The sequence below is a fragment of the Lepidochelys kempii genome, chromosome 2, assembly GCF_965140265.1.
Source record: "Lepidochelys kempii isolate rLepKem1 chromosome 2, rLepKem1.hap2, whole genome shotgun sequence".
NCBI classification, from domain to species: Eukaryota; Metazoa; Chordata; order Testudines; family Cheloniidae; genus Lepidochelys; species Lepidochelys kempii.
In genome coordinates, this window is record NC_133257.1 from 192514583 (window position 1) to 192536074 (window position 21492).

The 21492-nt window shown below is 41.2% G+C and overlaps 1 protein-coding gene across 1 annotated transcript in view; it reads right to left on the reverse strand.

Annotated features, from left to right (window-relative positions):
- Positions 1-21492, reverse strand: part of COL6A6 (collagen type VI alpha 6 chain) — a 109833-nt gene that overhangs the window by 63606 nt on the left and 24735 nt on the right. The window contains exons 6-17 of the mRNA XM_073333281.1: positions 19720-20277; positions 16939-17514; positions 13075-13641; positions 9889-10238; positions 9714-9792; positions 8504-8649; positions 7869-7961; positions 5721-5774; positions 3472-3543; positions 3344-3370; positions 1102-1146; positions 965-1018 (exon numbers count right to left, since the gene is read on the reverse strand). Coding sequence (XP_073189382.1) covers positions 965-1018; positions 1102-1146; positions 3344-3370; positions 3472-3543; positions 5721-5774; positions 7869-7961; positions 8504-8649; positions 9714-9792; positions 9889-10238; positions 13075-13641; positions 16939-17514; positions 19720-20277 — 2621 coding nt within the window. The remainder of the gene's footprint in view (positions 1-964; positions 1019-1101; positions 1147-3343; positions 3371-3471; positions 3544-5720; positions 5775-7868; positions 7962-8503; positions 8650-9713; positions 9793-9888; positions 10239-13074; positions 13642-16938; positions 17515-19719; positions 20278-21492) is intronic.

A 21492-nucleotide genomic window follows, 5' to 3' on the forward strand; every position in this document is an offset into this window, starting at 1 on the left:
GTGTATTTCACTAGCCAGTGGGGGTGCCAGTGGCCACTTCCTGATCTTAGGGCAGAATACTGTGGTGTTTTCAAAAGACACACAGTGCAGAGGTTTGGAACTCACAGCACAGATACTTTGACCACGGAGGGAAAAGAAATATACGTGCACTGCCATGGTTGCCAACATTGGGTTCTGGGTGATACCTGGATCATGAGCTTGCAGGAGTTTGTTGTAGAGCAAGGAGTGCATTACAACATGAGGATGGCTGATTGCAGGACCTGGTATGTACAACTGCCAAAATGACTACTAACAATCTCTTTTCCTGATCAAAAAACTAGGAAATTAAATTGCAAAAAACTACATTAATTCAGAGGTAATGAGAGTGAATGGGTTATAAAAGGAGGTGGACTATCAGGCTGGCAGAATGGAGCTCTGTGTGTTAAAGGGGCACATTGCTGAATAAGGTTGCGCATGCATTTCAACTCTGCATTTCCTTCTTTTCAGACATTTGAGTTTTGCTCAGCTCAGCTCTCTGCAAGGGACGACATACCACCAAATAACCTTAACTCTGCATTAATGTAGTTTTTGCCACTAAATATAGATCAATTCTGGCCCTAAAGGGGAGTTTTTTTGTGTCAAGAAATGATATTTTCAAATTCTACATTTGTTCTAACAACACTGAATACAAACACTTTGTATGGAACAACTTTACAATGGACATTTTCAAGCAAAAAAAATAATACCTTAGAGATTATTTAGAGACGGATCACCCCATTTCTAATGCAACACGAATTATGACTACAGTGTTCTGATGCCAGTTCTAATAAGTTGAAATACATCAGTAAATTTGTGGTATCAAACCATTTCCCCTCTCCAGGCATTTAGTTAAGTTTTTTTTCTCCACTGGGACAGCCTCATGAGATACCTATCTGATTGCTCTCAAATTCAAACCCCGACCAAATAAGATAATAAAAATCATTACCATGTAGCCTTGGTCTCCCTTTTCTCCTGCCGTTCCTGGATACCCAAGTGATCCCTTAATGAAAAGAAAAAGTAATGTTTTCTCATTTAAAAAACATTTGTTGATGTCAATGGAAAATGAGAAGCAAAACTACTTACCTGCTCTCCAGTAATTCCATCAATCCCGTTGTCCCCATCATCTCCCTGAGGTAGCAAAAGTGATAGGGATTATATAAGACCTACTGATCTAAATAACCAGTATGTGCTCTCAGTCCAGCAAAAATGGTGTCCATGTGAACTCCTGTAGCTGACCATAGAAGCCAAAGTCATTGGCAGATTTTAAAATATACAAATTAATGCTTAATCTATCTCATTTCTTCCATCTGCCCTAAGTACAACAGTAGAATAGACACTATGGCCAACCCTCAAAACAGGCTAAAAAGGATTAAAACCCTAATAGTACACCCACTGAAGTCCCTGGCTCTCATGGACTTTAACAGGATCAGAATAAGGCCCAAAAATAGTTCATCTGCACATTTATTTTCCTTTGATGCTCCAGGCTATTGGTCAACTTTAAGGGTCCAGATAGACTTCCAGAGCTAAAGTGACCACTAAAAGGACTGAGGGTGGAAGAGACCAACGTTAAGAGTATTTGCCAATAAAAAGACCAGTAAGCTGAAAGTCAAAATGATACCCAACTTTTATGTCATTCCAGTACATTTTTTTTCCTTTATGTCACGTGGAAGCTTTAACAGGGACATGTATTTTGTTTTTAACGACTCTTGTTTTTTCTTGACTGTAAAACTGGTGTCTTAAAACACACGCAATACATAGTCACCCTGCATAATTGCTAACAGGGCGCTGGCACCATGTGGCAATGGTCACATCAAATTATATTTTCAGTAACGTGAATATTTCTATAATTCAATGTAAGCGTGCTGCTGTATGGATTATGTGGGACACTGATATTGTTGACACCAATATTATTAAATTGCAAGGAATCTGACTAGATATGATGTGTGAGGTTTTGGCAAATGTGTTACAATTTGCCAAGTATGAATCTTATTTATATGTTTGTATCACCTTTGTATCGTGAGTTATAGGTATGAAGGCATATCTCTATTTCCAAACTTGTGCTGTTTTTATGGGTGACTCCTCCAGACAGATTGGCATCAGCACGTCCTAGCCTGTTTGATGGCCGTTTGACTATACAATGAACCCACTGAAAAGAACCAGGGATGACACCTTGTGACTCAGCAAGGCATATAAGGGCATGCCTATGGACAGAACTCTAACGTTTTTCCATGCCATGTGCTGGACAGCTTGTGTTTGAAACAAAACTAGTACAAGCCACATGGCAAAAGAAATTTAAAAGGCAGCTGGCTGCATCATCATCTCCTCCATTTTGTCTTCAATCCTACTTCTGGCCTCTGCAGTAACTTTTCTAAAACTGAGGCTCTGAACAAAGGACCGGATGACCCATCCAAGCTGTTGATGTGTTCCAGAGGGAATTTCAAGGCAGCAAACTTACTAATACTGCTAAGAACCTGATATTTGGACTTTGAAGTCTCTGTATGTATTTGATTGCTTCACCATTTTACAACAATTCTTCTTGTTCTCTCTTTTTTCTTCAGAATAAACCTTTAGTTTGACACACTAAAAGACTACCATGCTGCCAGCCATTTTGGGTAAGATCCAAACCTATACTCACCTGGTAACGTGGCTGGCCCTTTGGGGTCAGAGGAACATTTTGTATAGGTGAGCAGAGTTTTAAAATAACTCACTGGACTGGACCTAGGTGCTGACTGGGAGCCAGAGAACTGGAATGCAATAAAGGGGGCTGTGTGATTTCTTTTTTTTTTTTTGCTTCTTGATAACCAGTGGGGGAGGATCAGAAGCACAGTTTGTGACTGGTTGGTGAGTTTACTTCAGTGTTAACCACCAGTCTTTGGGAGAACCTGCTCTCCTTTTTGCACCCTGCCCTGACCTTGGCATTTCCAGTGAGGGCTGCCTTAGGCACCATGGGTCACAGTAAGTTTTTACAATCTTACTGCAGAAAGCAAACGCGAATCCCTAAGCCCTGAATTAAACACAAAGATAATTTGCAGTGTGATGAATCCAAGAATCACTTAGCATTGGATTTTATTCTCTTGGGAGTCAACAAAACTACTTCTGGGTAAAGACCACAGGATCGAGCCTTTAAACAGCATCAGACTCATACCAAAGATCTTCAAACTTAAGGATACTTACAAAGAAAGATGAATTAAGACAACGTGTCTATATGAAGGTCAGGGCGTACCTTTTCTCTTCTCCCTCCTCCTTTAATGCACTTTTATCTCACCTGATTTGTAGTCAAATCAACACAAAAGTTTTTCAGAAAATAAGTGCATTAGTACTGTACCTTTTTACCAGGTATTCCTTGGTATCCCTGAAAAGAATGACAACAAATATTTGTTTGAATGAGGTAAACAAAAAATAAATGCAAAGACATTTTGCGGAGTTAAAATAACGTTATCAGTAGATTCTTACTTTAGGACCTTTACTACCATCACATCCCTTATTCCCTTGCTCTCCCATTGGTCCAGGCAGTCCTCTTGAACCCTGAAAGAGAGAAAATGAAAAACACATCTTAGTATATCCTGCCTAGGAAATGAAATATGAAGTTTGTAAGGAGAGTGATCATGTGTTTGACCAGGGGCGACTATATTCATGAGATGATGTAATACTAGAAAGGGAGCATGTATGTTAAGGAATATGGTAAATCTCTGAGAAAGCCCCGCATAAGCTAGATGTTTCAGAAGCCTGAGCAGACTTAGATTGAGCTAAGTGCTTGTGCAGTTAAAACCGCTGTAGTTTCTCTCTGGAGTGCTTACAAAAAACATTACAAGCTTCTGATATAGATATACATGTATTTACACTTGGTATGAAACTGTAATATAATCACTTACATAATGAAAAAGAAAGTACTGAATTGAAAAAGCAAATTGACAATTAATGTTGCTCACCTCCACTATAGATAGCGGTGGGGCACTTTCCTTCATTCTGCTCTTAATACTACTCTATTTAGAGAGTTCCTGCTTGCGGGGGAGGGGAAGAGGGCCAGAGGAGGAAGAGGGTGTTGCTGCAATGAAGACCTAGGCCCAGTGGGCAAAAAAGCATGGAGTGATCATTTTTCTTCAGTGAGCACAGTCCAAAGGCCAAATTCTGCTCTCAGTTACACAGAAGTGTGGTGCGGTGCAGAAGCCATGCTGGCTCTACACCCTCATGGGACTCTCCCACACTCCCCCAGAAGGGGAGAAGAGGGCAGAATATACTCCCTTTGCACCACCTGAGCAGTGCAAAGCAAGTGGGGCGGTGAATCTGCTCCATAGTATCGTGACCCCAAATTAGACATTAAATACATTCTAACTCGCCTCTTATCACGTGCTACAATAGTTTCTCTGGTGTACTTCTCATGCAGTTCTACTTGTCAGACCACATTCATGCACTGTGCTGGTATTTTCCATCTTAGTGCACCCATGCACTTTCCGCTACAAGCAGTAACCCAGGAGCCACACCATTAACAGGTATGGTTTAAGGGAGTGGAAAATAGGACGGATTATATTTGTGCTTATCTGTTGTGTTTCTTAATCTGAAACAAATAGTTAAAATTGAAAATACGGTTTCTTTTTATTGGGCCTGAATCACCACTACGTTACTCAGTTTTATGCCCATGTAACTCCATGGGTTACACACTGGAGTAATCCAATAATGAATCAAGCCATGTATATAGAAAAACAGAAGGCATGAAACCCAATTATTTATAAATGGAGTGGTGCCCATTAGAAGAAAATGTTTCCTAGTGTCTTTCTTGTGCCATGTGCTCGGTCTCAGCAGCTTGTAGACATCAAAGATTACATAACTGCATACTATGGGTCCAATAGTGAATGCAACTTGCTTACCTACTTTGCATACTATTGGGGATATTATTTTCACACACAGCTAGATAAGTTCCTAACTAAATAGGCACCTATAAAGGAATGTGTTACCTAGGGAGGTGGTAGAATCTCCTTCCTTAGAGGTTTTTAAGGTCAGGCTTGACAAAGCCCTGGCTGGGATGATTTAACTGGGAATTGGTCCTGCTTCGAGCAGGGGGTTGGACTAGATGACCTTCTGGGGTCTCTTCCAACCCTGATATTCTATGATTCTATGAATGCATGTGCACCAGTTTGTACACATACTTTGCATGTAAGTATTTAGTTCACATGCAAATACTTGCCTACTTACTTGCTGAAAATTAGGTTTTTCTCTTTTCCCTTTGCTTATTGAATCTTTGAAAAATAGGTCTGGAAGGTACCTTGAGAAGTCATGAAGTCCAGCCCCTGCACTGAGGCAGGAACCAAGGGAGGAAGGAATTATTTTAATTTCTAAATATTCTGAAAAAATATAAGCCTTGAATTCTCATGTAGACCAACAGGATTTTAATCAAGAATTTATATAAAAGTTTCTCCAAGAGATCCCCAAGTTTTTGGAAATTTGAAAGAGAAGGAACTATACATTACCTACAATTCTAGAGTATTAAATATTGACAAAGTGCTGAATCTTGACAGTTTTTTAAAAAAGATATGCCAATTTTATTTTAATCAGAATGATTTCTTTGGTATCAAGATTAGGAAATCCCCCCTTCCCCATCAGGTTATTACATTTTTTTAAAATACGGACCCCAAAAAAAGTCTTTATGGGCACTTAGTTTTGAAGTATTTTTTCTTAGTAAAATGTAGTCAAATGTTATAACTTACCGGCTCTCCCTCTTCTCCTAAGTGTCCTCGACTGCCTTCTATACCTTTAGATCCCTGAAATTCAGACAGTAAAAGTGAAGATTAATACTAAAATTCTCTTTACTTTAAAAGGTGAAACTATTAAGGATTGTCCTGATGGGTTACTTTATTTAGGAACGGCTAAAAGTTTGCAAAAGGCAGTTTTATTCTGTACATTGCAAACTTCATTCCTTTGTTGATTGTGTCTTCAAAGCACTCTTTAAAAAAAAACAAAAAACAAAAACCAAATACTGGAGAAATGGGTTCAGCAAAGCAGGATAAATGGATAACCTGCAGGGAGAAATCATTTTAATTTCTTAATATCAGCTTTTTAGGACATAGGTTCTCAAACTGTGGTCCGCAGACCACCAGTTGTCCGCGAGCTCCATTCAGGTGATCTGTGGATAATTCCCTCTAAGGTGCGCGCCTGGGCGGCCACACACAAGAGAATGAAGGGCCACCCACCTAATTAGTGGCACTGCGCAGGCGTGGCTCCACTAATTAGGTGCCTGGGGGGGGTGAGGGGGGAATAGCAGGTAGGTGGGAGGAGGCAGTAGGGTGAGAAGAGGGGTAGGGGGAATTTGGGATGTGCAGATCTGTGGTGGCCAGAGAAAGGCGACTTTCTCCAACTCAGGGGCTGTCGCAGCAAGGGAAGACCCCCCCCCCCCTCCCAGCCCCAACTTGGGGGCTGTCGCAGCAAGGGAAGACCCCCCCCCCTTCCCAGCCCCAACTTGGGGGCTGTCGCAGCAAGGGAAGACCCCCCCCTTCCCAGCCCCAACTTGGGGGCTGCCATGGCGAAGGAGAGAGGGCACATCAATTGCATTAGAAAGGTAAGACTACTGATATTAAAATATGAGTTGTGTGCATTTGTAGAACAAAAAACTATAATTAAGATTTTTTTTAATATAGAGCTTTTATCCAAAGTGCTTTACAATAGTTAGCTAACAAACAACATTTGGGAAGATCATTAAATGGTCCGCTGAGACCCCCAGCAATTTTCAAGTGGTCCACACAGAACCACTGTTTTTGGAATAATAAAAGCAGCATCTAAGTCACCTAAAAGAATATTAAACATTAACAAAGTGTGGAAACTGGACTTTTTTTTTTAAAAATGACAAATTTTTAAAAATTCAAATAAAGCAACAGTTGAAAAATCACTATCTTCTTTAGGCTTTACAACTGGTTTGATTTTATACAGCTAGACTTACCAGAGCAGGGGTGGGCAAACTTGACCCGAGGGCCACATTGGGAAATAGAAATTGTATGGCGGGCCACAAATGTTCACAAAATTGTGGTTGGGGGCGGGCTCTGGGGTGGGGCTGGGGATGAGAGGTTCGGGATGTAGAAGGGTGCTCTGGGCTGGGACTGAGGGGTTTGGAGAGTGAGAAGGGGATCATGGCTGGGGCAGGGGTGTGGTGAGAGGCTCAAGTGGCACCCAGAAGCAGTGGCATGTCCCTTCTCCAGCTCCTATGCGGAGGTGCGACCAAGCTGCTCTGCAGGCTGCCCTAGCCGCAGGCACCATCTCTGCATCTCCCATTGGAGCATGTAGGGGTCGGAGCGGGGCCATGTTGCGGCTTCCGGGAGCCACATGGTGTGGCCCCCACCCCAGCGCCCTGGCTGGAGTGGGGCTGAGCCGCATGGTGCGGCTCACAGACCAGATTAAAATGGCTGGCAGGCTGGATCCAGCCCGCAGGCCATAGTTTGCCCACCCCTGTACTAGAGTATATTTTTTCAGCATGGTTTTGCCAGTCAGTAGTATACCCGGTCTATTTATGCTGTGAGTATTTTGTGTTTGTTCATTGCAGATTCCCCCCCACCAGGAGCCAATTCAACTTTGGAATTATTTTTTTAAAAATAGATCTCATGTTGTTTGGCCTACCTAGCTACTGCCTCTCAGGGAGGTAGGTTGCCTACACCGACGGGACAATCCCTCGTCAGAGTAGGGAGCGTCTATACTGGAGAACTACAGCGGCACAGCTGCAGGATTTTAAGTGTAGACAAGCCCTGAGAATAGATACAGGCAAAGGCAATAAAAGTCTTCCTATAAAGCTCCAACACTTGAATTTTCCTGGACTTGGCTGGCCCCCGTATAATTACAATCCAAATGAAAGGTCACAAAAATTTTCTTACTTTATTTCCTTGTTTCCCTCGGAGTCCCATTCCACCTTCCTCCCCAATGCACTTGCAAAAAACAGCGCAGCATGTCCTTTCAGCAACGTTAGTCTCAGAAAAGAGGAAGAAACTACATGTGAAACTTCATTTTTCATTCATACTTCCTTGATCCTGAGCACTTTTAAGACATTGAGAGTTTTGCATTTAATTCAGGAGGAGCATGATTGTGCCTTACATTCTACAGGCTAGATTCTCAGCTGTGGCTAAGCAGCACTCCGTGCAGCAGGCCTTTGCAGCACCCTGATCCTATCTGGCAACCAGGGCTGGTTCCAGGCTAAATTAGAGCAGCCTCTACTCTTCCCCTTCCTCCCCCCGCCCTCAGCCACATTCCTTGCACCAACAGCTGCCAAGCTAAGTGGGCTGCTCCAGTACCATGAGAAGATTCTCTTACACAGTGGGAAAAGTCAGCTGGCTGAGCAAGTTGACTCTAGGCCTGTCAACAGTGTTGGCACAAAGCAGCCCGAGCATACCAGAGAATCTTGCCCTCTGACTATTGTATTCAGTTGTGAGCCTTATTTAGTTCTTTAAGAAAATGACTAGGGCCTTAATCAAAACTCTAACTAGACACACTGGAGCTTCTCTGAATGACTTACCACATACTTGGACAGTGCTTTGGCAATATTTCTCATGCCAATAGTTAATTGAGTCATGTATTCAAATCCTTTTCCAAACTCAATGTACTGAAGCTCATCAAATTTAGAGGCTCCTTCCAGAACAACAGTTATCAGTGCATCCAATCCTATTTAAAACATTGACCATAAATGAGCAAAAACAAACAAAACATTTATCCAAATGAATATTGTAGACAATTATTTAGTTGATAGGATCCTTGCGTGTATGAGTTCAGATTATTATTATTATAAGGGTAAAACAAAGATTATAGATTAGAGAATGAAAGTCATGATTTATCTTCACATTTTATTTTTAAGAGTCCATAATTAATTTATAGAAAATAAATGGGCCAGTGGCAATCTGGAATCACTAGCAATCATGGAATGAATTCTCTGTGTGAAGTTTGAGCATCAAAGAACATGTGACCACTGTGGCTGTCAGCACAATTATTTCCAGAATATTTTGTCCTTTCACCTGAAACCAAGTTTTTAATTTTCAAAATAATACTGCCTTGTACTAAAATTGAGTTTAAAGCTGAAGAGAAAAAACACACACTGGGCTAGATCATCAGCTGAGGTAAATCCAAAAATGGAATAAAATAGATTGAAAAATATCCTAGTATCATGGCCAGAATTTTCAAAAGAGCTCAGCTCCCACATTTAGGACTAGATTTAAAAAACAAACAAACAAAAAAACAAAACAAAAAAACCCACCACTTCAGCTCCCATATATACACACCAAAATAAGAGGCCAGATTTTCACTAAAGCTCAGCACATTGGGTACATGTGAGCACTTTCGAGAATCAAGCCATCAGCACCACAGTCCGAGGCACTGCATGCTCAGCCCTTTTGAAAATCTGTTCCCAGTGAAAGGTGCTGAGCAAATCTGGTGCTTTTCCTATATTTATTTCATGACCTTGTACCACTTGTTGATGATTGTGGGTTATCACACCACATCATCATGCATGGAAGCTTCATGACAAAGCAAACAAAAAGTAATGTTAGAGAGAGCCACTAATTCAGAGTGCTATGTCCTATCTCCATATCCTGGCTGCTAAAAGGGAAGGCATTATTTTTTCTTCTGTCCCTTTTTCACCTGCCTTTCTTCAGCTAAAGAGCTTTGGGTTGAGTAACACTCTTACAGACCCTCTCAAAGTAATTTAATTTAAATATGTGTCCACTTTAAGATACCTTTTTTTCTGAGTTCTTCTGACTTTTGTTCAAGTTCTTCTACATCTTCATCCAAACCATCTGAAAACACAAGTAAAACCTAAAGAGAGAGAGAAAATCACAGGAAGTCAAAAGCAGAATTAAAACAAAAGAACTTATTTTTGGTCCAAAGTCTTGGTGTAAGGGACTAGGTTACCTTCTTTCTATTTTGATCATCAGCTTTGCTTGGAAATGTTTTCCAGAGTGACTCCAGGAAGTTGCCATTGAGATGAGATGGTTGGTCAATCATGATATTTCTCAGGCTGTTCAGTATTTTCTCACTGTCAAATTGGAACTTTGAAGACACGGGTGTAACTGTGTTGTTCAGGTAAACAGCCACACTGCTCTGTGTCTTTGTCCCTACATTGCAACTCAGACTGCTTAGGGATGTGAGAGCTTTTAGAATGTCAGGAAGATATGCTTTCAGCTGGTACTGTCCATGGAATAAATGGTCACCTCTCTTTTGTGAGGAGATGTCAAATCCCATAACAATATCCACAAAACAAGCTATAGTGGAGAAGAAAACAAAATATCACAATTTAATGCACAAACAAATTTAGGTGGAGGAATAGAGAAAAAGAGGGGGACAGAGTTTAAGCTAAAGAATCATGGTAATTGTAGAATTCAGTCAGATACGGACAGGAAAACAAGACAACCGTTGGTGGATAGAATATGTATAGAGAGGTCCTTAATGTCTTTAATCCAGATCAGAGCCAAATTCACCCTGAATTCATCTTTTACACCAGCAGAATTATTCCAGGGATGAACTTGCCTCAATATATGTACTTCTGCTGAAAAGAGAAGGGAGACACTTTCAAACATAGCAATTGTAATTAACTTAAAAAGTATTTTTAAGTTCAATTATTTTTTCATCTGAACCATTTAACAAATTTTACTTTTATTGAGGTCAATGTGAATTTTGCTGTTTGTTTGTTTGTTTGTTTTGTTTGTTTGCTTCAATGGGAGCAGAACTAGTCTCAATTTCATGTTAGTCCCCATCCCCAACAATAGTTAAACAGACTGAAACTTTTTTTTTTTTAATAGTGCACTGTGTTGGAAGATGCTTTAAGAGTTAACGATGCTGTACTAAGAGTCTGTTCAATATACCTAGAAGTCATACTGACAATTCTGTCTCACATGTAGGTCAATACTAACAAAAAGTGTGGAACACCTTAAATCAAGATGATTTAAAATGACAACTTAAAAAAAATTGATTTAAGTTAGGTTAAGCCTTTATAAAATTAATTTGAAATTTTGTGCTATTGCAACTTTAGAATAAAATTTATAATGTACTTGATTGTAAGTGCTGCTTTTTTAAATGCCAGTGGTGGTGGGGTATCTTATTTGAGTTTTACAAAACTGCTATAGGCAAAAGTACTAAAAATTAAAACCCTGATTGTGCAGGCATTTAAGAGGTATCTAACTTTACTCATATGAATAGACAATGAGGCTACGCTTTTAAATTTAAATAGATGCATGAGCGCTTGTATTTTTATGAAACATGTCTTAGTGACAGTATCACTTCAGAGCAAAACAGCTTCTGTGTTAACACTGAGAAGTTATTTAGACTTTCAGTACATTAACAGTTATTATGAACTTTTATTTATACAAATGGGCAATTTTTTAAAAAAATATATCTTAAAGTTAATTACCTAAATATGAGCTTAAGGATCAAAGAAATTTTCAAGACCACATAAAGACCACAAGTCTTAGGGGCTCCCAACTGCAACTGCTGATGGAGGAGTACAGCCTGGTCAAAGCATTTCAGTTTCTTGACTTATGGAAGTTCAGTATATCCAAGATTGTGTTGGTTGTAAATATAGCTCACCTATTTTGTGTCGAGTTTGTGTTGTTCTCACAGTAAGGGTTAATGGAGAACTGGAATTATTTTCTGCATAAATGAGTATTTTAAGAGTGAAATCTCTCAATTGAAAAAAAGTCTGTGTAAAACCTCAAATTCCAACAGTTAGGAAACTAATTGGAGAAATAAGTATAAAACATCCACTTTAGCAATTTAAACCTATGAAGTAGGAAGAAAGTAAAGAATTTGCAATGTGTAAATAAAATATGATTCAGTCTAAAAGGTTAAAATCAAATATTCAAATTTAGATTCTTTAATAATACAATATGGTATGCCTGCACCTTGTGAACAAATCACTTATTTCTTTTGCCACCAATTACGTCTTTCTATGTTCTTGCTACTGCCAATGCTACTACATGACAGGGTTAGAGCAGCTGCACCCCCACATCAGAGAAAGAGGGCAAAGGCATACAGGGAAAAGGAAGCAAGTGATACTCTTTCCCAATCTGGAGATTTGTTTTCATTAGTCTCAAGCTCTAGGACCAGGCTCTAGTGAAAGAAAAGGAGAGAGCAGCTCAGTGCTCGGTCAATGGCTGTGAGGGCAGAGAAAGTGCCAGCCCAAAGAGGAGGTGAAGAAAAATAAACTCCTTTCTTCAATAGGAAAGTAAAAAGGAGGCTCCTCTGAGCCAATGAATTGCAGGCTGAAAATCAGAATAGCTGTAGCAAGGAGATCCAGATACCCTAGAAGCAAAGGGAAGACGCACAGGGGTTGGAGGGGGGGAGGGGGGGACACGTTGACATAAAGGCATATAAGCTGAAGGAAAGTGATTGTAAAGGATCAGAAGCTCTGTTTTCAAGGCAGTGGAGGTTAGCTGGCCAGATTCTGCCTTCTGCCAAGATCTGCTTAGTACAAGAAAGGAGGACTGGCCACCAGGGAGCTTGTTACGACTTATTAGCATGGCTCTGTCCCAGCATGCTTTGACTCGGCCCAAAGGTGAATTTCTATTGACTGGGCATAGCAAGGAGCCTGCAGTCAACTTGATGGCATTCCTCTGTCTGTTTGGATGAAATACAATAACTTTTGAAGAGGCATCTGCTAAGAAGGCAGCTTCAACCAAGTCTGTAATTACTTATCTCTCAGACAAAGAAAAAAGAATGGTGAGGGGAGAAGAGGAAGCTGGGGGGGCGGGATCCTGCCAGGAGGATCGGGTTACAGTGAATCCCTGAAATAAAGGGGGATGGGAGAGAAGCAAGGAGCTTGACCTACGGAAGCTATAAAGTGTGCGACCCCCTAGTTTATTTTGAAAGTAGGAGCAAAACAGGAGTATGTAAACAAAGCATTTTCCCTGCATGTTCCAAGCAGTAATTTTGGGCCAGAGTAATTTACAAATCCTGCAGCTAGAAAACTCAATCCTGGCTTTTATTAGTCCTCAGTGATGGTCAAAAATAATACAAGTTTGAAGAAAAATAGCTCTAGAAGTGGGACAGATATAAGAAGTCAGGATTGAAATCTGAATTTCCCCCTTATTCATTTATACTTACTTGTAGGAACAGCAGGTTTACATAGGTCATCAACTAGTCTTTTTTTAATAATCTTCAGCTCTTTGAAATCATGAACAGTGTACTTCCTTTCCGAGACGCCAGCTATTTGCATGAGCTGCGAGTGATCAATATCCCCAACTCCTATAGCATATACATGAACACCTTCCCTTCTCAGATCTTCTGCTGGTTCAGCAACATCATCAAACGACTTCCCGTCAGTGACTACCAGCAAAACTGGCTGGACATTTCTTGTTACTCTTCTGCTGCGTGCTGGTGCAAAGAATTCCTTCACCTTCCTAAGTGCAGCTCCAATTAAAGTGCGAGTTCCTGTCATCTGTTTAATGTTCTGAATTTGAATGTTCAGTTCTGATTTGCTCTGAAAAGCACCCAGGCTGAGTTCTCTTTTATACCCATCACTGTACTGGGCAATGCCAATTTCAACATTGTGCTCATAATCAATCTGATCTATTATATCATTCAAGAAATTCTTCATCCTGGTGAAGTTATCTGGTTGTATACTATTGGAACCATCAATCAAGAAAACAAGGTCTGCTTGAATTTCACACTCTGAAATGGAAAAAAAAAAAGGAAAATTAGCTTATTATTTATATAGTGCTCATAACGTGCTGGGCTCTTCACAGATAAATAAACGACAGGATCCCTGCCCTCAAAAGAGTTTTCAGTCTAAACAGAGACAAGACAAAACAAGTGCAGACAAACACAAAGGAAGTGGGGAAGGTGAGAGCAGGACAAGGCTTACCAGTACAAGACTGTGTGATTACTTCAGTGGTTCTGCACACATCCTATTGATTCACTTTATGTGTATTTTTATTACATGGAAATAATCACAATCATACTCTGAATCCTATTCGGGTTTTTTTAAAGATCACTTTGGGGAGAGAATGAGCATGAGGGAGTGTAGAGAGGAAGACTGAGGGGAAGAGGAGGAGGAAAGCTCAAAAAAAAAAAGAGAAGAAAAGAGGGATAGAGGCTGGCTGACATCCTACAGCAGGATGAGTGTGGTAGTTGAAGAGAGATGGAAGGAGATTAGGACAAACAACAAATCAGTTGGGCAATCAGCAAGTGTAAAGGCAGATCAGAGTTTGTATTTTAGAGGACAAAAATTCTGATAACATGAGGACATGGATTGGGGGTGAGTGAAGGTACTTCCCACCTGTTCCCTGCTCTGCTGCTGGCAGAATGAGAAAAGTTTCTGGAGCTGGGGCTTTAAGAACACTCCAAAGCTCCTCCTGCTGTTTTTCTAAGTGGTCAGGGAGATGTGGCTGTGAGCCCATATTCCCAGGCATCTCCTGGTTGGATCTGGCATGAGATGGGGATTTCTGTTCCTCACTGATGGGAGCAGAGCTCCATGGGGTGAGGTTTTTGAGACTGGAGCAACAGTGCACTGTTACAGGCTCACACAGAACCTGTGGGGAGGAGCAGAGATTCAGGAGAAGGACACTGCTGAATACAGGAGAGCTTGGAGGAGGTTCCAGAAGCAGAAACCCTTCGAAGTATTTGTAAAGGGACAGGCGTACAAGCATACATAAAAACAGGGCATGTAGGGAACAGGGAAAGCAGTCTGTGCAACAACTGGATGCTAGCATGGAAGGGCCCCCCAAACAAGCCAGTGAACTGCAGACCTTACATATTCCAGCAGGTGTTCTGCTATTGTCCTCAGATAACAGAATGGATTAGAAGAACCTCAACTACTAGGCTTCAGGAGACGCAACCCTTTACTGGACTTTCCCCTTATGGCCAAATTAACAATTGTCATTGTTGTAACTGACAAAAGACTTGTCTACACTGGTGGCGGTGTGTAGGATATGTGTAGCTACACACCACGGTGAAAAGCAGGCTGCATCAACACTGTACTGGGTAACTACACCTCAGGGAAAAGGCTCAGGCAACAGGGAGCTGCCAGAGCCTTTCCTCACTGCCTGATGCTTGCTAGAGCCTTTCCTCGCAAGAGGGACACTATACTGCTAAAAATAGTGTCGACAGTTGAGGCACAACTTGGGCACATAGAGAGTATAGGATACATGCCCTAAGATTCTGGCATGTCTTTATTTTCCTAAGCAGAGCCTCTCTGTCTTGTGCTCTTTATACCTGTGGTAGAGAGGCATGTAGTGTATGTACTCTGCACCCCACTGTCAGCGTAGATCTAGGCTAAGGTGTTGTAATAAGAGTATGCATGGACCTTTCCTCCCAGCCGTAGTCAACTATTCATTCACACAGGCATGCCTCCGAGTGCTTCCTGGGAGCCCTACAGGACCTAGCCCCTATGGTGCTTGCCTCTGAGGCGCAGTAAAGCTGTCACACTACTGACTATCTAAAGAAGTTTGGTGGACAGCAGCACTCCAGTCGCCCCAGGAGGGGAGGTTGATTACAGTCCACTCTGACCCAGGGCACCGGTCAAATAATACAAACAGCAATTTGTAAATATTCTTGTGACTAAATACATTCACACTGATGGTATCCATGGAATCATGTCATTCACTGTTTGCAAGTATTCCGACACCTTCCAGACAAGTGAGAAAGCTGTGGGAGTCACAGGAGTGCCATGAATTTTAATTTGAATGCTCATCTGAAAAATCTATACTAGAAATACATTGTTACTTGTTATTCTTTATTCACCTGTAAAAAAAAATTACAATCATCCAATTGGGGAGCAGAAACATCATGTGACTTATGTTGGCCCACTAACAGTGCAAATAATGAATAGAAAATAAGTGAACAGTTAGCAAAAAGCCCATAGGGTCACTGTAGCACAGGCCTGCTCACTGCCCCCTGGGCAACCCCTTACAGCCAGAGATCATTCTGCAGCACCCTCACTCTGTTATCCACCTTCCATGGCCCTTTAGATCTCATAGTTCAAAAGTGGTTCCAAGAATCCCCCCAAAGACATCCCATTTATTGAGTCCTCTGACACATACTGGTCCTGTAGGCCCCAGGCAGTTCAAGGTCCCTCTCCAGATTAACACACAAAACACAAACTCACATAGTCTTCATCGCAGCTGGCCTTTACAGTCTCTCTCCTGCTTGTCCAAGGTCTCTCCCAGGTCTCACTGCCTAGAGACCTTCCTCCAACTTCAGCTTTTTTCCCTACTGACCCAGTGCCTTTACAGGAACCTTCTTGCTCCCTCCCTGCAGTCTATAAACCTAATTACAACTTTCTCTCCCACCCCTCTGAAGCTTCCTGCTTTTTTTAATCTGCCAGCTCCTGATTCAACCCAGGTGTGGTTCATCCTGCGGACGGTCAATGGAAAACTGTCTCACGGCCCACCAGTGGATTACCCTGAGAGGCTGCAAGTTGCCCACCACTGGACAAGAGGATGCCACTGTGCAGTTTGCATGGTGTAAGTTTCCTCATAATTGCCACTGCATTTTGATTGCCACTTGCAATTGTCCCCATCTGCCTGTTCTTGCCTATTTCCTCAGCAGAGCTCATCAACCAGGCCAAATCATGTGGTGCTTTTGTGATGTATGTAATTGATTAGACTAGTTGTTGTGGGGATAAGCAAACTGAAACCTGACCTCAGGCCTTTCAAAGTGAAAGGTTAGTGCCCTAATTTTACCCTTAATGAAAGTTCTGAACCTGCACAGACTAACAATATCAACTATTTAACCAATGAAAATCCTCAGTTGTAGGATCAAGTAAGGATAAACTTTAAGAAACTTCCCTTTTTGCCTATAGCTTGGCTTGCTAAAGAGAAAAGAATACCATAAGGAAGTTAGATGAACAAATGAAGCCATACACATTGCTTTGAAATTTTAGAGATGTGTCTCCCCATCTTCGCCAATTTTTAAATAAATTGATAAGGAAAGTTTAAACTGTATAGAGTAGTAAAAACAAACACTTACCTGGTTTTGAATCATCACATATTTTTTCTGATATTGCTACAGATGTGTTTTTGAGTCCTTCAAATGTATCCACATAGTAATATTTGTCTTCTGATCCGGCCATGGCCAAAAGCTCATCAGGTTTTGCTCCTTCTATCCCAACAGCATAGATAATAATTCCATTGTCTCTTAATCTCTTGGCTGTGTCACCGAGCTGTGCTTTATCATGCGACTCACCGTCTGTTATCACTATAAGAATCTGTGGAACTCCCTTGCTTTTGCGGCTGCCGTGCTCCTGAGCAAACAGAGCTTCCGAATAGTCAATTGCCTTGGCCGTATACGTTGAACCTCCTTTAGTTAAGTCATTCTGGATAGCCTCAACAATCTCGGATTTTGCTGTGTACTTATTAAGGTAGAAAAACGTTTCCGGTTCATCAGAATATTTTACAGCTCCAAACTGAACTCTATCTGGAGCGACATCAGATTTCTTCACCAAGGCAATCATGAAGTCTTTCATGGTTTGGTATTGCAAGGGACTTATGCTCCCAGATCCATCTATCACAAACACAACATCTAATCTTTCTATCCTTTTGCATTCTGTAAAAGAACAAATGACAAAACAAAAAAACCCAAACAGATAAGTACGTACGGACTCTTACTGAATCTCTCTTATTAGTCCCTTTGTATTCAAGCAAAGCTTGTGAATTTGGATCACTTTTTGGAGGCAGCAACACAACTGAACATCCTATGTTAGGCATGTTTTGGGAAAATCCATCAGTGCACAACAGAAGAGCCTAACCACTAATCCTAAAATAACTGATAGTTTCAACTTAATCTAAAATCCAGAGAGACGGGGGGGAGAAATGAATGGTAACACAACAGAATGGGATCAGGCTAGATGATCGTAATGGTCTCTTCCGGCCTTAAAAAAAAAAAAAAATCTATGAATCTGTATTCTATTAGAATACAAGCACCAACTAAAAGCTTGTGTTTTCCCCCAAAAAACATATTTTAAGTTTTTCATTTTTGGAGTTAAGTCAAATTTCTGTGACCCTTGTTCTACAGAGTCATCACACACAGTTTTATGTACTATTTACTAATGGAAATGAGCCAAATTCTGCTGCCATTTGCATCTATGCAACCACACTGAAATGCATGGAGACCCACCAGCATCAATGATAGCAGAATTTATTTTGTGCTTTGGATCTATTGCAATCTTTTTTCTGTGTGTATGAAAAATGTTCAGTTTGGAGACTGAAGCCCTGCCACCCCTGTACAGCCCCCAAGGCCCTGTGTTGCAGTGACCAAAAAGGGCTGAACGGGACTTTTGTGAAACCCATTAAAACTACTCCTAAACTAAAGATCAGCATTTATGACGAGGAGATGGGAAGTCAATACCTGATTAACAGTTTCGTAAGGAGGACATTGTAGCTCCTAAACATGGAACAGAATTTATACCTTTCAGGGCATAACACAGTGGCAGGTTTGATCTGTTCTCACTTTGCGACAGCAAAAATGTGTTTTCTGCAATTGGATAAGTGAGTGAAAAAGATAACCAGATCTCAGTCCTGTAAGCCCCTGAAATGGAACATGCAATGTGCAAAGAGGAGAGAAACTCCTTGTGCTCTCCCCAGCCCCATTGCACAACCATGTATGGGGCCAGGCATAACCTGGCCCTGGGCTATTCCATTTTTCAGGTTCTTATACATCAGCAAGTTGTGCAATGTTTAGATAGCAGCCTCTGCAGAGAAGTGTTTGCACAGATGGTTATTCTATTTTATTCTATATAGGTTCTTATACTATAATCATCACCTCAATATACCTTTGTGCCTTCCAGCCATGTATTAAGCAGTGTGTGTTTTTCCTCTCATCTTCTCCCCAGGAGCAAAAGTGAGTTTAGTGAGTTGTTTTGAATGTCACCCCCACTCCCCATATATTTATGTTAGAGAAGGCCAGGTCAAAGGAAAATACCTTGCACGTGGAGTGGAAGGTGGAGAGGTTTGTGACGGTCCTTAGTTCCTGTGAGAGTTCGTTTCACACAGTCCTGGACTGGGCCCCCCCAAAATTAGTAGCATGTGGTACTCACTACCATTTTCATCTATCTTTACACTGTTTTATGCCTCTTTTGCACCTATTTAAATGCTTCCATCAACACATTTTCTTAAAAGCCTTGGCTACATTGGGTTTGAACTGCATCTGGAACCCACACTGAAACTTGTAAATATGGTTCCAAGAAAACTAGTTTCCGGTGCTGTATTGCTGGCAACATGGATAGGGGCCAGACTCTGTGTGTGTCTGTGTATCAGGTAAATACAACCTATAGAGCCCATTTCTGCCCTCATTTACATGTGTACAATTTCTGTGACTTCAATAGGAGTTGCTCCCTTGTAAATGAGGGCAGAACTAGGCCATTAGTGTAAACAAGAATCAGTCCCCAAGGATGTTTTACACTGCCAGAACACCACAAAAAAGCCTTAGTATAAGGGAGAATCAGATTCTTAGTCTTTTCTTACACACATTAGCACACATATTGTACTTTTAAAATATTATGAAATTTATATTATTTGTTTGAGAGAATATAGCATCTTTGAAAGCTAGTAGGACAGACCTCCTGGTACTGTGATCCAAATTCTACCTTCATTTTCTCGCATGCTTCTCATCCCTGTAGGCATCTCCAAGAGAAGATGGCATTGCAAGGAGAAAGCATGCCTGTTTATTTACTTTATTACAATACTCAACTATTTGGACAGAGCAAAATTCCTGCACAGACTGACATGAGTTATTGAAAACAGCAGTACTTACCCTCATGAGGCCTGCATATTCCAAAGATGATCTCATCTTCTATGTGCTTCAGAATATCAAACTTCTCAACGTAAAAAACCAGCTCATGCTTCCCACTAATCTCTTCCAGCTGAGTTTTATTTGCATTAAACACCCCAATAGAGTAGATAACAACACCTTGATCACGTAGGTCTCTTGCTGGACTTTTCACTTCATCCTGCGCTTCCCCATCTGTTATCAGGATAAGAATCTTTTTGACAGTGGGACGCGCACCTTTGGGAGGCTTGAAATAATCAGCCACAAATGTCAATGCGCTTCCTGTTAGTGTATTTTCCCCTATAAGAGACATTCTATCAATAGCACTGAAAATGTCACTTTTTGAAGAGTATCGGTCAAGCTGGAACTCTTCCTTGTTTGTGCCACTGAACTGGACAGCCCCAACCTGCACTCGGTCTGCGCTGATGTCAGATTTGTTCACCAGTTCTCTCATAAAGTTTTTCATTTTCAAAAAGTTCTCTGGTCCTATGCTTCCAGAACTGTCCACTAGAAACATGATGTCAGCTGTCATTTCTTTGCAGGCTACAGAAGAAAACATTTATATTAGTATAACCCAGGCTGTACATTAAAAATAAGTAAATAGACTTAACTGGGGCAGGATGGTCTGGGATAGATGGGTGGGTGCTAAGATTTCTGGCTGTGCTGGGTAAATGGGGGAATAATGAGGTAGGTGAATGGATGGGTGGGTGCTGTCTGGAGAATAGCTGGGTCAGGGAGCCTAGGGCCAGTAATGGGCCCTCTCTCACATGCTGTTACTGCCCCCTCCTCCGGTTGCTGCCATGAATTAGAATCTACTATGGAGCAGCTAGAAGTGAGGCAGAGAGGTCACCCAAGTGTCACAGTAGCTTCCAGGAGAATCAACTGCAGAGCTGTCCCTGCAGCCTGACTGGGTGCATGAGGATCCGGATGGGCTGAGCACAGGTGTGACAGGGCTGCTGCTTGTGTGAGTGCCACCCGAGTTGCATGACACTGGACAGCACTGCTATAAGTTTAGTAGGGTTCCTAAGGAGAGGTTTGCTAAGTACATGCATTTACACACACAGGAGAGATATTGTTGTCTGAGACACTTCCATTTCCGAACAGAAAGAGATTCTGTGGTTCACAAATCAATAGAGGCACAAAAGATTCAGGTGTTTACAGCTGTGTATAAGCATATGGCACTAGCATTCTAATAATGTACTTGTTAGTCACAAACACCAACTTGACATAGCTCACTGCTAGAGAATTTAGCTTGCATTTGTATTCCTCTTACTCTTTGTGTGTGTGGTGGTGGTGGGGTTGAAGGCTATTGAGCATTACAGTCTTACAAAGACAATGATCTTAAATGCCATCTTGCCTGACTGCAGACTGATTGTAGGGTTAGTGCTCTGTGGGCACCTGAACAATTCACGACACAGGTATTTACACTGGGACAATAGCAACACAACATGACAAGTTGGAAAACACACTACTTGATGTAGGACTACCCTCTTCAGTTGAAAAGCCATCTTGTTTGTTACAAAGCTGAGGAAAAAAAGGAGGAAGGAAAAGGAGTGCTTTGATGCTGTGATTGAAACCAAATTAAAATACCCTTGCTTTTTTAAAGCATATGATGAACATACACATAATGGATTTAAGAAAGAAAGAAAACTGCATTATTTATAATTGGCTTGCAGACAGCCATCTCAGTTCAAAATGTGCCCAAAGTATATTTCTACATTTCAGTTATTCAGGCTGGACTAATATGCTTATGTTTTG